Source organism: Camelus ferus, chromosome 20, assembly GCF_009834535.1.
Source record: "Camelus ferus isolate YT-003-E chromosome 20, BCGSAC_Cfer_1.0, whole genome shotgun sequence".
Lineage (NCBI taxonomy): Eukaryota > Metazoa > Chordata > Mammalia > Artiodactyla > Camelidae > Camelus > Camelus ferus.
In genome coordinates this window covers 28776294-28792590 of record NC_045715.1, presented here as the reverse complement: position 1 = coordinate 28792590, position 16297 = coordinate 28776294, and the positions used below count along the sequence as shown (strand labels likewise).

At 36.1% G+C, this 16297-nt stretch overlaps 1 protein-coding gene across 8 annotated transcripts in view; it reads right to left on the bottom strand.

The window, feature by feature from the left end:
• Positions 1-16297, bottom strand: part of UBR2 (ubiquitin protein ligase E3 component n-recognin 2) — a 96208-nt gene that overhangs the window by 72913 nt on the left and 6998 nt on the right. For 7 of the 8 annotated variants that reach the window (XR_004313595.1, XM_032463091.1, XM_032463090.1 and 4 more), the window contains exon 2: positions 14565-14824. Coding sequence is in view for 6 of the 8 variants with exons in the window: in XM_032463091.1 (XP_032318982.1) it covers positions 14565-14824 (260 nt within the window). In the remaining 2 variants the exon portion in view is untranslated. Of the gene's footprint in view, positions 1-14564; positions 14825-16297 lie in introns of those variants that run through there. The other variant, XM_032463089.1, reaches the window with a different exon arrangement.

The following is a 16297-nucleotide window of genomic DNA, read 5'->3' as shown; positions in this document are numbered from 1 at the left end:
ATAGTGAAGTCACAGGGCAAACTGCTACCCCAAACTGGGGAGACCAACAGGTGAATACAGATAATCACAACTTATGAGAGCAGAAACCCACTTGCACAAACCTCCACAGGAACCAGCGCTGAGGTACGGAAACCTGAACTGTAATTAATGAATTGATGGAGGCTTAGTGTTGACAAGTTTGAGAGATTAAAAGTTCCAGGGGACCCATACATTGGGACCCCCCACACTTTGGTGAGTTTTATTTCCTGGAGTTCTACTAGGTTCTCACAGTGAATATCAGAGAAAAATCCTGTATGCTTCCAGCAAAGGAAGGGTAAAAGGAACCATTCTGAAATATGCCAGAGCATTCTGTTCTTAAGAAAGTCTGCCAGGAGAACAAACTAATCGGAGCCCAACCTGCTAGGGTATTATCAGTCAAACTGACCTGGAAAAGGGAAATCACCCAATTCCAGCCCACTCTAGCCAACTTCTCCCAGCTAAAGGGGAAATGAAGGGATAAACACTGTGAAGCTCACAGCCCAGATGCACAGGCTCACTAAAATACTGAGACCTAATTCACAAGACAACAGAGTGCTTCCCCTCTCCAACATTACCACTATATTATTAAAGGACTATTTACAAGAGTTCCTTTTACCCAGTATATTATATGCTTAAAGATCAAGAAAAAAATTATAAGACATTCTAAAAGGCCAAAAAATAAAATTTGAAGAGACAGAGCAAGCACAAAATCAGTCTTAGATATTAGAATTACCAAACTATGACTAATATGCTAAGGGCTCTAATTGATACAATAGACAGCTTGCAAGAACAGATGGGCACTATAAGCAAAGATGGAAATCCTAAGAAAGAACTAAAAAGAAACGCCAGAGATAAAAAAACACCAAAACAGAAATGAAAAATGCCTTGGATGGGCTTATTAGTAGACTGAACACGGCCGAGTAAAAAACCCTCTGAGCCTGAGGATATCTCAATAGAAAGCTCTAAGACTGGAAAAGAAACAGAGAAAAGACTGGAAGAAAAACAGAAGAGTATCTATGAACTGTGAGACAACTATATGGTTTAACATATGTATAATGGGAATACAAGAAAGAGGGGAAAGAGAGAAAAGAATAGAATATTTACAACAATATTTACTGAGAACTTCCCTAAATGAATGTCAGGCACCAAACCACAGACTGAGAAAAGCTCAAAGAACACCAAGTGAAATAAATGCCAAAAAATCCATATACCTGTCATGTCATTTTCAAACTACAGAAAATCAAAGATAAACAAAAAAGGCGGAAAGAAGCCAGAGGAGAAAAACATCTTAACCTACAGAGGAGTAAAGGTAAGAATTACATCTGACTTCTCAGAACCCATGTAAGCAATAGGAGAGTGGAGCAAAATATTTGAAGTGCTGAAAGAAAAAAACTCTATCAACCTAAAATTCTGTATCTGCAAAATTATCCATCAAAAGTGAAGGAGAAATAAAAACTTTCTAAGGTAAACAAAGTGGACCTGGATTAGTTGTTAAGTATCAAATTCTAGGGCAACCACCGAAAAAGATAAATATGTATAACAGACTGATACGCTATGAAAAGAGTACCTATTTTAACATCTGATAAAATAGACCTTAAGACAAGGACAATGACCAGAATTAATAAAGGACATTGATATTCCATAATGGTAAAGGCGTCAATATATCAGGAAGTCATAACAATTATAAGTATCTATGTACGTGGCTAATAAAAGAGCTTTTAGATACACAAAACATTAACTGATAGAACTAAAAGAAGTAAACAAATCCACAATCACATATGGAGAATTTAATATCCCTTTTTCAGTAACTGAAAGACTAGCCAGTACAAAAGACCTGAATGGCACAATCAACCACCTCGTCCTAATTGATATTTATAGATTATGATGTCCAACAACTGCAAAATACACCTTTTCAAGTGCATATGGAATATACAAGACTGCAAGATTGACCATGCTACTAAGTCACAAAACAGGTTTCAATAAATTTCAAGATTGAAACCTTACAGAATATTCAATTGCGTTAGAAATCAGTTACAATATGGTATCGAGGAAAGCCCCAAATATATGAAAATTAAACAATGCCTTTCTAAATAACCCATGGATTAAGGAACAAAATAGGAGCACATTAAATCAAAAGTAAAAAGAAGAATAAGAGCAGAAATTTTTTTAAAAAGATGAAATATGTACAACTTTATGCCAATAGATTGACATTATACAATGAAATAGTTCTTGAAAAGTACAATGTACCAAAATTGACACAAGATGAAATAAAGTTCCAAATAACTCTAGTTAAGTATCAGATAAATTTAATTTGTTATCAAAAACTTCCTCCAAAGAAAACAGTAGGACTTGGTTTGTTTTACTAAAAAATTCTACCAAACATTTAAGGAAGAAACCCTTTGATTTCAGACAAATTCTTCAAAAATACAGGAAAATGGAATACTTCCCAATTCATTTTATAAGGCCAGCTTAACTGTGATATCAAAACCAGATAAAGATATTACAAGAAAATGACAGACTGGTATATTTCATGGAATACAGACATAAAAATTCTTAATATGACACTAGTAAATTGAATCCAGCAATATATAAATGTTATAATATATCATACTCAAGTGAGGTTTATCTCAGTAATGAAAACCATTTGAAAAATCAATCAATGCAATCACTAATGAAATAAAAAAGGAAAATTATGATAATCTCAATAGATGCAATAAAGCACCTGACAACATTTAATAGTCATTTATAATATTTTAAAAAATTTCAGCAAACTAGGAATTGAAGCAGACTAGGAATACTCATTGAGATAAATGGTGTATATGAGAAAACTACCTAACACTGTACTTAATGGTGAAAGACTGAATGCCTTTCCCCTAAGACTGGGAACAAGGCAAAGATGTCCTACTTTCACCAGTGCAATAAGGCACAGAAAAATAAAAGGCAGAATGACTGGAAAGGAACAAATAAAACTATCCCCATTCAGAGGTCATGATTATGTAAAAATCATAAGGAACAAAAATCAGAACAAAACAAGAACTACTAAGTGAATTTAAATTTAGCAAGGCCACAGGACACAAGATCAGTAACAGAAACCAATTATATTTCTTTACACTCACAGGAAAAAACTGAAAGTCTAACACTAAGGGAAAAAAACACCATCATATGAATTGTTTTCTTAATTTCATTTCTAGATTGTTGCCAGTGTATAGAAATATAATTGACCGTATATTGCACTTGTATGATTTTGCTGAACTTGTTTATTCTACTGGTTTTTTGAGTGAATTCCTTAGGATTTTCTGTACATAAGATTCATGCTATTTATGAATAAAGACAGTTTTACTTCTTAGAAAAAAACACTATCATAAAATACTTAGGAATAAGTTTAACAAAAAGTGTGCACAACTTCTACATAAAAACTGTATGACACTGTTAAAAGAGATTAAAGAAGACATCAATAAATGGAGAGAGATAAGATGTTCATGGATTGGAAAACTCGATTATTTTTATTGTCAATTCTCCCCAAACTGATCTATAGATTTAAAGCAATCCTAATCATAATCTCAGCAGTCTTTATTAAAAACAAAAATTGGCAAGCTAACCCTAAATCTTATACAATGCAAAGGATCTGAAATAGACAAGAGAAACTTTAAAGGAACAAAAATGTAATCAACTCAAGGTTTACTGTAGTTACAGTAATTTAGCTAATATAGTCATTGGCATAAGAATAGCCACATCAATGAATCGAACTGATTAGGGTGTTCTGAAACAGACCCACATTCATGTGGTCAAATGGTTTTTGACAAGGTACCAAAGCAAATTCAAAGGGCAAAGGAATAAATGGTGCCGGAACAACTGGATACCCACGTATAGTAAATAAATGAAGCTCAGCCCCTACATCTGAACTCATAAAAAAAAAAAAAATCAGTTTTGAGACAGATCACAGACCCAGATATTAAGTCTAAAATTTCAAAGTTTACAGAAGAAAACACAAAGAGTATCTTTGCCACCTGGGAGAAGGCAGACATTTCTTTAACACAGGAAACAATCATCATAAAACCAAAAATTGAGTATTGAACTCCATCAAAATTTAAAACCACTGCCATCAAAAAATATCATACAGGCAAGACACAGACTGGGCGAAAATATTCACAAATCATGTCCAACAAAGGATTTGTACCCAGAATGTATAAAGAACTCGAAACCTCAATAATAAAAAGATAAAGCCAATGAAAAACAAACAAACGACTTTAACAAAAACTTCTGAAGTTAGATGAATGAGCAATGAGCACATGAAAAGTTGCACCAACATCATTAGTCATAAGGGAAAACTAAAAACTTAATGAGATACCACTACACAGAACAGCTAAAATTTAAAAGACTGACAACATCAAATGTTGGTGAGGATATGGAGCAAGTGGAACATCATTACTGGTGGGAATGAAAAACCATTTTGGAAAAACTTTTGGCAGTTTCTTATTAAGTTCAAATACACCTGCCCTTTGATGCAGCAACTCCACTCCTGGGGATTTACCCATGAAAAATTAAACACATGTCCACAAAAAGACTTGTTTACAAATGGTCATAGCCAGCAACTACTGTATCAGTGAAGAATGTTTACTCTGTTAGATAACAATCTAGAAAAGCCTCTCTTAATGCTGTCTTAATGTTCCTAAAATGTATCATAAAAAGCTGAAGATTTTTAATAGTGCAAGATTTATTATCTGGTATTTTAAACACACAGAAGTATAGTTAGGTACAGAATAATAATGCCTAATACTTTTAATATGTTGTATTTAAAATAATGTTAGCATAAGCTGATATGATTTCTGAAATACACTACCATTTTCCTCCCTCTCTCCCTTTCTCGCTCCCTTAATTAATTAATTATTAATTAATTGAAGTACTGGGGATTGAACCCAGGAGGACTTCATGCATGCTAAGCATGTGCTCTACCACTGAGCTATTCCCACCCCACTTCCTTTCTTTTAAATGTTTAAAATTTCCACTAAAAAGTAGAATGAGTTGATTTAAAAAAAAAAAAAAGACATAGAAGTTTTATGATAGCTTCAAACTGAAATGACTCAAATGTTCATACACTACATTCATACAATGGACAGCTACTCAGCAATAAAAATGGAAACAACTTCTAATAATCATAGCATCACGGATGAATCTGATATACATTATATTGAGTAAAAGAAGCCAGGCACAAGAGTATGATTTCATTTTGATGATGTTCTAGAACAGACAAAACTAATCTAAGGTGAAAAGATCAGAATAGTGGTTACCTAGGAGCTGGAGCTATTAACAAGGAAATTTCCAGTCAGATGGAAATGTACTCTATCTTGATAGGATGTGAATTACATGAGTTTAACTATTGTCATAAATGTGCAATTAAGATTTGTGCCTTTAGAAATATGCAAATTTTCCCTAAAAAAAAAAAAAAAGAACTCAAATAGGGTATCAAAAAAGGAAAATTTTGGTGATATAAATCCGAGTTTCCTTACCTGAAATGATTACCCCACAGTAATCTATTCCTAGCTTTACTATTTCCTAACATATGGACAAAGGCATACATGTAAAGCTGATTTTATATCCCATGTACTATGTTCAATCTTGTACCAAACTGGTGCATAATAAATAAAAATGATCACAAATCTCCAAACCAAGAATATAAGATTCATTTTAGACAACTAGAGGAATCCAAACTATCTAGGAGATATCAGCTACCCACTGCCTGTTATTTTCCCAGGCTGGAGATAGCAATGTAGAGAAGGCAAATTCCAATATATTGAAGACCACGGTGATAACACACAGCACTGAAATTCTATTTCTAGGGGGAGGGTATAGCTCAGTGGTAGAGCACATGTTTAGCATGCACAAAATCCTGGTTCAATCCCCAGTACTTCCATTAAAAATAAATAAATAAATAAATAAATAAACAAACCTAATTATCCCCCCAAATATTAAAAATAAATTTTCTATTTCTAGGTATCTACCTTGAAAAATACTGAAATGTGTATAAAAAGAGATGTCTACAAATAGGTACAGAGTGTTCTTTGCAGCACAGTTTGCTATAGGAACAAAAATCCTAGAAATTCCCCATTTCTAATTTCATTAATAGAGCAATCAAATAAATCATGGCCTGTCCTTACCATGGAAACACAGCAGTTAAAAGAATGATGAAGATTTAAATATACTGACTGGGAAAGATCTCTAAAACAAACTTTCATGAAAAAAAGCCACAGTTACAATACGTACAGTATAATTTCATTCATGTATCACATTCATAATTAGAGGTAACCAATATTTTTAAAATTAACACAGCACTGATTTCAATCTCTGGACTATTCATGTTACAAAGAAAGTCTTAAAATAGAACTGTGCTAAAAAGAGATCGTGTTCAAGTTTTTTAAAAAGCAAGAAACTGAATAAACAACTCTTCTTACTGGAAATAAGCAGTTCTTCCACATTAGAGCTTTATATTTTCAGACAGAAAAGAAATGAAACCATCTCTGCCCCTCTGCTTAAGTTATTTATCACTCACGGCTTAGTAACTTATTTTAAAACTGAGTATTCGGCTTAAAAAATGTCACACATGAAAATTCCATATAGTTTCCTAAGCGCTTTTATATACATTACCTCAGTTTATCCTAACAACTCTATGAGGGAAGAAAATAAATCCCCAAACCCTAAAAAATTGAAAAGACTTCTAAAGTTCATACACTTGGAAGTCTGCGGCTTTTCCAGACAGGAGAATTACACTTCCCAGCCCTGATTTGCAGTTTGACAGAAGCCTTGGAACTAGCTCTAGATAAAGGGATGAGGGCATGGTCTTCATTTCTGAGCGACAGCAATTTATTTGCTGTGCAAGACCCTGCAGCATTACTCTTCCCTGCTGTGGTGAACCCTAAAAGCATTATGCTAAATTAATGGACTGTAACACGGTATGAAGGAACTACATAGAACAGAACCCTCCAGCCATCAGCCTCACTGAACTGAACTGGTCACACGGTCTGAGTAATAAATGTATTTTGGGTATTTAAAGTCTCTGAGATTGTAGGGTCATTTGTTATTTTTAGCATAACCTCATCTATCATTACTGACAAAATTTAAAAAAATTTAAACAAGCAAAATTGCTTAATAAAATTTATAATAAAGCACCATAAACTACTATCTGAAAACATACACTAAGAGTATTCCTAACTGATGGGCAGCAAACTCCCAACTCCAGCTTCTGGTTATCTATAACATTCATACAGTAAGTTTTTAAATATTGAAAAATAATGTTCTTAATTTAACTATACAACAAAAATGGTAGAACTAAATCTTACTTAGTGTTAACTCAAAATTTAAACGACACATCAAAGTATGATTTCATATTCTACTAATATTTAACTTTTCTTAATGGCTATGAAATGTCAAAATATATGTAGTTATGATAAAAAAAAAAAACACTAAGATTATTGCCCCTAAGAACAAACATCTCTATTCAGAAAGGATTAACAAGTGCCAAGTTTGACTACACTTTTCCAACAGAGAACTAAGTATAGACAAATACAAAAATTAGCCTACTGCCTGAAAACACAGATTCTTCTGACATCACAGAGGCTTCAGCAAGATAATCTGTGACCTAAACAATTTTAGAAACTGTGAACAAATAACAGAAAAACTAACCTAATTCCTTTCACAGATTCCTTTTCTAATTACTATACATAAAAGACTCCCGAATATTATTTTTCTTAAAGAAAACCACCCCATAGATGTAAGTCATCTTTAGCTTGATGGGTCTAGTTAAGAAACTCCCCCAGAATTCCAATAAACATCTTTCATCTTTCCAAATAATACACTCCATGCCATTTTACCAGGGTACTGGGTTTCATGAGAATACCTACTTTTAACATAAGACATTCATCCTCAGGACCCAAGCATGGCCACTTACTAAGAGTTTACTATGTATCAAGTATTGTGGAAAGGACTACACAAAGGATTTCATTTACTTTCTCAACAACTGTGTGATAAAAAATTTGGCTGACCTTTGTGTGGGGTTCCTGGGAGGTAACTTCTAAACCCTTGAAATTTCCCATGTGATAGGAACGTCTTTGTTATTCATGTCCCGTCCCACCCCGACATATCTGAAAGTTTATACTAATGAGATAACTCAGAGTGGAGATTGGTCATACCAGAAAGACCAACCATGTGATTAGAGGGCTGGGGCTTTCAATGTTAGCCCCACCTCTGGAAAGGGAAGTAGAGCTGGATACTGAGTCACGTGGGCAATAACTCGATTAATCATTCCTACGCAATGAGACCCCAGTAAAAACTCTGGACACCAAAGCTTGGGTGAGCTTCCCTAGTTGGCAATACTCTGCGTATTGTCACGCATTAACGTGCAAAGAGGGTAACAAGTCCCTGAGGACAACAGAAGCTTTGCATTTAGAAATCCTGCCCTTTGGCCGGTTCTGATTGTATCCTTTAGCTAAGCTAAAACTTTAATCATAAGTATAGCATTTTCCTAAGTTCTGTGGGTTGTTCTAGCGAATCACTAAACTAAGGTAGTCTATGGAGATGCCTGAAATTTGTAGCCAGCTGATCAGAACTGAGGGTGGCTCTGGGGATCCCCAAACTTGCAGCTGTATTTTAGACAGTCTTGTGGAAGTCTGGGCCCTTAACCTGGAGTTGGCCAACTTCAAGTTAACAACAAATTTTAGAAATAGCCTCTAAGAGTCTAGTCCAAACTTGAGTCCTGGTGAAGCCTTTATATATTAAACCCTTTTCCCCTACTCCAGGCTTCTTGTCTGTCCCAGTGCAGGTCACCAGATACTGCTTTCTTTCTTCAGTAATTCAGGGAATTAGTCAGTCTGTCTCTTTTTTTCTGGCTGCCACGGCCTATCCTCTTCTCCCTGGTCTTTCTCCCCACAAGGTTAGTTAAAAGACAGATTTTCCAATCTATCCCTTCATACCCATAGCAGTTTCTGTTGTTTGTCACCTACCCTGTCTTTCCTCCTCCAACTAGCATATTATCTCCTTTTCATTTTGTAAGTTTTTACTACTGGCCGCTAAAAGGAAATAAGGCATGCATTCTTTCACCCAGAAATTCTACTTCTAGGAATGTATCCTGTGTATATACTTCTACATGAACACAAAGTATAATAATTAATTATTTATAATCCCAGAAACAATCTAAAATGTCTAGTAACAGAGGGTTAGGAGGTAAAGAACAGAACACCCATACAAGAGAATAATAATCAGCCATTAAACCAGTAAGACAAAGTCAGCTTTCTCAATATGTATGTTATAAAACAATCTTATGAACAAATTTTAATGAAACAACCAAGGTGAAAAGAGTTTATGTGGCATGCTAGCATTTACTAAAAAAGGTATAAACGCTTGCATGTGCATAGAATATCTGGACAAATATACAAGAAGCTAATAATACTGGTCACTTCTGGATAAGGGGACAGGGAAATTAAGGGATGACTGGAAGAGGGTACTTTTCATGGCATACACTTTTGTACCTCTTGAACGACATAACCAAATGCATGTTTTGCCTATTAGATTAGTTTTTCAAGCCAATTTTTAAAAAGCAGTGGTTAATGCTGCTTTGGTGTTCTCTGTCCTTAATATATGTACCTTGTGACCCTTTAGATGATGTCATGAAAGTGAAACTTCTCTTCTCACACCATGAGGCAATCCCCCTACCCAAGGTGCCTTCCTTTTCATTGATTCCTTACATCTTCTAAATATACAGTTAGAAGACCCAGAATAGGTATGAATGGACTAACCTGTACCTCCACACTCTAGTGAAATGAATTTATATCGCAGAGAAACTCCAGACTGACAATATCCAAGTTAAAATTCCACAACGCGTATAGAGGAAAACCCTACTGAGATCATCCCTGACTCAGTTTTACCCATAAATCCTTTAGGCACACTTAATCTTGAAGATTACAAACAGCTTTTCAGTGTACCACTTTTGTTGAGGGGATAAATATATTCCTCGTCCTGTCATCCCACCTCCACTCCTCCCAACTCCCAAAAAGCCTATTTCACGATCACTGTTGAAAACAAGATTCTTTTTACTTCTGCTTCTCCTAGTAATAAAAGATTTCAGGACTCTGTCAATTTAATCAAGGCCTCCCTACAAAGCCTCCCTTCAAATCTGCACCCAACCTCTTCTTCCCTGGGATGGATCCACACACAGACACATATGGGATTCCTAGGACTAAAAACATTCTTGAATACTGTACCTATGGTTAAAGATAAAATGAGATGGCAATTAGGTTCATAACAGAGATTAATGTACTGTGTACCTATAACACCAGCTGCCCTATTAATTAACTGGCTGGGTACAAGAGCAAATGTTTGAAGTCGTAAAATCTAAAATGGGAAGGATTAGAGGGGAGGGTACAGTTCAGCAGTAGAGTGTGTGCTTAGCATGCATGAGGTCCTGAGTTCAATGCCCAGTACCCCATTAAAAAAAAAGGGGGGGGGGAAGGATTACCTGTACATAATCATGGGTAACAGCCTAAAAAGTAGCTGGTTCACAATAAACCACTGGACAAGAATGGAAATGTGCAAAATATACTCAAGCAATTTAATTAAAGTAGAGCAGCAAAATAAAATCTTTAAAACTGTCCTCTGTACTTTGAACACTGTAACAGACATTTGCTCAACAAATATTTGCTGAGCACCTAGTATGTCTGAGGCATTATGATATGTGCCAAAAATCTGTAATAGAAAAAGAGTATCTTATAAACTAGTGTAAATGGGAATAATGCAGGAGAAAAGTATTTAGGCCAAGTCCCACTTCTGAGTCACCAAAAGCTCCTTCTCCAGCTCAAGTATGATTTTTACTTAATGTTCTTTGCATATTCTTTGTGGTACAGAAGACAGTATCACAATGCAATGTGATATTCTGCTCAGGAATTAAAGTGCTACTGTGTAGTAGTAACCAGATGTCCAAGTTTCATGGACCAATGACCAAAACAAGGGCTGCTAATTTTTTTTTTCTAAGAACATCAAAAAACAAAACTAAACTACTCAGTTCATTGCCTTCATATCATAAACTAATATTTTAAAAACAAGAGTCATCTGTGAGAATTGAGGAAACTAAACAAATTCAGCTGTGAGAAAAACTTAGCATGTTTTCCCCAGTTTTTTCATTTTACTGAGTATGAGTGAAAAATTCACTAGAGACTAGTATTTGAGAATCTAAAAAAGTAAAATGAAAAGAGCATGGACTTTCGAGTCAGAGCACCCTGATTTCAATTTTTATGACTGCAGGCAAGTCACTTAACCATGCTGAGCCTTAGGGATATTATCTCAGAAGTTTACAGAAGGACTAAACATGATTGTATATAAAGTGCTTAACATTAAATCTGGTGCCTAGAAGGTGCTCAACAAGCATAAGCAACTTGCTTTCTTAAAATAAATTTGGGGACTTCCACTTCTGGTTATGACAGAATAGCTGTACTGAACTAGCCCTGCCACTGTACACAAACATAAAACCAGATGAATACACATGGCAACTATTTCCAGGCACTGAACAGGCAGCACTAGACTGCAGCCACCATGAAAAGGGAAATTCATGAGGTAAGTCCCATTACAGCCCTGCCTCTCACCAAGGAAATAAATTCCCACCTATGGCATAGCAAGCTAGAGTCTAAGCAGAGCAGGAAGATTCTTCTGTGTTGAGACTCAATCAGAATCCAGGGCAGGTGGAATAGCTGGAAGCCATGGGTCAGGGCACCAGAGAGGTGGAATGGCTGCAGGATGGGAGGGGCTGGAAAAGGGTAGAAGTCTATGTAGGGGTCACCAGTAAGTGAGCTCCTGGCTACACACACATGGGGCGACATTCTTCATATTCACTGGATAGTTGCTGCTATGGAGTTCAGAGCATCACAGGGATACCTGAAGTCTAACACGCAGTACGAGAGGACTTTAGAGTTCTGGACAAGGTAGACATCCAGCTAAGATACCAGAAAGGCCATGACTTGGATTAAGGACCATGCATCCTGAAGTAAGACTTATTTTAGATCTGCCCTAACAAGGGGTAGGGGGAAGGCCACCACGGCCCAACTCAGGGTGTGGAGCCCAAATGGGATAAGGAGGGCAGCTACACAGAGCTAAGTAGCAACAGCAACAACAGCAGCAGAATGGTTGCATACAGGAGAATAATCAATTAAGTCAGTACTTTTAGGATAATAAGAATCATGTTCATTAGAGAAGGGAGTTAAAACATACAAAGGGAGGAAATAAGAAAGAACACAGTGATGGACTAGAATTAGAGAGAGCACTATAAACACATGGTCCGTAGATATACAGACCCACTAACAGGGCCTGGGATTAGTGACCTACGAACAGCAACAAGCACACTTAGTATCCTATTTGTGAACACTAATCTCTACTAAAAAGGAACCAGACTCTTTGGAGAAATGGTTAATTTTAGGACTGGGGCAGGGAAAAGTCTAAGATGTGCCCAAAACATGTTGTGTCAGAAAGAGAAGGAGGTGCTCAAAGAATGATTAGGACATGAAAAGGAACAAAGATAGCCTGAAGGGCCTCCCACTGGTCAAATCTGGTACAGTTTTGAGCACAAGAATAACGGGACTCCATGAGTATATACTGATACAAATAAATTAATAAACTGAACATTTGACAAGAAACAGGGTATTTAATAGTCTCAAAGTACCTTCCCACAAAATACTTACTAATTACAGAGGGAAAAAGAGTAACTTTACAGTGGAGAAGCCTTGCAGACGTCCCCTTAATCAAGTGATCAAAGTTAAAGAGTTACTGAACAATTTGGGTATCAGACAAACTCAAACTGATGGACATTTACAGAAAAAAATGGTTTGTAATCTTCAAAAGCTGTCAAGATCATAAAAACCGAAGAAAAACTGAGGAAATGTTTCAGACTGAAGATTAAAAGACAGGACAAGGGGGAGGGTAGTGGCAGAGTATGTGCTTAGCATGCACAAGGTCCTGGGTTCAATCCCCAGTACTCTCATTTAAAAAAAAAGACATACAATTTGCTTTGGAACTGGATCCTGTTGCTACAAAGGACATTACTGGAACAACTGGATCTCAACTTCCTTGTCTGTAAATCATGAGGTTAAACTAGATCTATAGCTCCAGACATCAATAAAGGACTCAAAGAGGTTTTTGCATAGAAAAACAAAAAACTGTATCTAACAGCCTTTCAATATACAAAAAGATCTCTACTGGTATTCTAACAATGCTGAAAGATTATCACAGACATCTAGAGGCCTTAACCAAAATTAAACTTATTAAACTTAAATTCTACAGGAAAATGTCTTAAGGAAAAAAATGTTACACAATGCCTCTATCAATAGTATTACCTACACAATGGAATATTATCTAGCTATATCGGCTGATATGGACAGATGTCAATGTCAAGATTTTGTTATATAGAGAAAGGAAAACAGCCCAGTATACACTACATGTTCCCCTTTCTATGTATGTCTGCATATATTTATGTTTAAGATAACCCCATATATGCATAGAAAATTTCTGGAAGGATACATAACAATGATTAGTTCTGAGAAATACAAGTAGGCAGTCACAAGGGAGACAGAGCACTTTCTTCACCATCTTCTATCTATATATACTCAATTCCCAACAAGAAATCAAAAAAGAAAAAAAAAGAAGGGTAAAGTCATCCTAGCAGCAGTAAGTACACATAGCACCCAGATCATGGTTCCTAACTAACATTCCCAACTAAAAGGAAACTTCCTGCAGAAATGGCAGATTCCACATATGGGTGAGAGTAAGCACAAAGTGAGGTGTTGATACCTTGTGCCAGAAAGCAAAGAAGCACTCAAAACCTGATGAAGGTATGTGAAAAAGAGAAAGAAGCTAGTGTGATGGGGCTCGCAAAGGCCGAATGTGGGACAATTTTTTAAACACCTTTATTGTGGTATGGTTCTACACATATTTCAGATGTACAATTTGATGAATTTTGATAGATGTATACACACCCATAAAGCCACCACCACAATCAAGACAGCTAACACTTCCATCACTCCCCAAGAGGTGCAATTTTTGAATTCCCCATTTATCCCTTCCCACTCCCTTTACCCCCTGGTAACCATAAGTTTGTTCTCTTATGTTTGTGAGTCTGTTTCTGTTTTGTAGTTAAGTTCATTTGTGTCCTTTTTTTAGATTCCACATATACAATTGTGGGATAATTTGAACATCAGAAAGAATCACTGTAAGTATCAAGAAAAGCAAGGAAGTGATTATTATAAGAGTCAAGTAGCAGTTAATTATGGGGGAGAAAGAAAGCACACAATGGGTTTCTAGAATGCTGTTGATGTTCTATTTCTTGACCTGGAAAATAATCATATAATATTTGTTTATAATCACTTACTAAACTGTATATATTTATTTATGAATATAGACTTACATACATATATACAAATATGTAATATTTCATAATTTAGAAGCAAAAATGTAAGGTTTCAGGGGAAAAAAAGTCAAGTAAAAACAAGAAAGAAACAAAAGAAATTATAATATTTTACCTGCAAGAGTATGTAGGCTCTCCCACTTTAAAAACACGACCACAAAGATGAGAAGGTTTGTTTGTTTGTTCAAGTTTTGAAAATCCCAACCCAGGATCTTCACCACAAAGGTACCATTCCATTGGTCCCAACAAAACTTGATGTGCTAGCATGTCTTCTTTCTGTGGAAAAGGGTTGGGACCCCTGCAGTAGATTTTGGGTACATAGTGGGCCAAATGCTGGTACACTTCTCTAGTAAGGTCAGTTGCTTGCAGCCATTTCTTAAAAAAAAAAAAAAAAGAAAAAAAACCAGTTTTAAACAATGTCAATAAACTGCTAACTTGAATAAACTTATTCTATTTTCTTTTAGGTACAAAAATAATGGTAAAAGAGTCTTATAAATTATTTTATTGGCAACATTCATCAATGACTTCTTTCCAAAAAGACTAAAATTCATTTAGGATTTTACCAAAATGCCTAGTATTTTAGAATTCTACTTTACTTAAAGTGAAAGTAAAGGTAAATGTAAATGTGCCCATCTTCTCAAAATGAGTCCTGAAACAATTTTCTATAGGTAGTACAGGAAAACAACTACAAAAAATCACCAGATAAGACACCAGCCACTGAGCCCTTCTGATTTCCTTTCCAATTTCTAATGCTTTGCTCAAATGGCATTCTGATTGTCATTTGGATTCTCTTGTCAGTTTGCTGATAGGAAGAGCATACAGTGAACATGGACAGCTAATACACTAATTGTATTTTTCACTGATTAATAAATGAGATGTCACACCAGTCTCTTATGGATGTCAGTCCACAAGAGACTTTGTTATGTCAGTTGTGCCTTTTTTCCCCTGCTCAACCTCTCGATAAGCCCTTTCTCCCTTGCTGTCCCTGCTGAAAACATTTTAAAAAGCCACTTTTCCTATTGCCAAAATTTCATGCCCTACTACCTGTGATAATTATACTTAGATATCTAACAGATACTGTGATACTGTAATTTATAATAAGAAATACATTATTTGGTCTTCTTCCTATTTCTGGCACAGAGCTCCTAAAACTTGAAATTTCCTAAGTGATAAGTGAGATAAAGATAAAAGGATTGTGTTTTGTTATTCATAAAAAGCCCCTTTCAACCAGACCTGAGTTGATGTTATTGGGGTGACTTTTGGAAAGCCCCTAAGGATGGGGAGCTGGTTGCCAGGGGAACTAGCTTTGTGGTTAGTAGGTCAGAACTTACAGCCTCTGCCCCCAACCAACCTGGGGAAGGGAGAGGTGCTGGAGGTAGAGTTAACCACCGATGACCTCTGCTTTGATCATCATGCCTATGGAGAAACGAAGCCTCCATAAAAATCCCTAAATGGCAGGGTTTGGAGAGCTTCTTGGTTGCTGAACACACAGAGGTGCTGGCATGCCCAGAGAGGGAATGGAAGCTCTGTACCCCTTTCCATATACCGTGTTCTATTCCACCTGACTGTTTCTGAGTTGTATCATTTTATAATAAACAAGTAATCCAGCAAACAAACTGCTTCCCTGAGTTCTGTGAGCCATTCTAGTAAATTATCAAACCCAAAAAAGGGGGTCGTGTGAATCCCCTCATTTGCAATGTAAGTTGTGGGTAACTTGAGGACCCACTGCATGTGACTGGCATTTGAAGTGGTGGTGGGGGGCAGTCTTGTGGGACTGAGTCCTTAATCTGTGGGATCTGATGCTTACTCCAGGTGTATAGCGTCAGAATCAACAGAGCTGTAGGACAC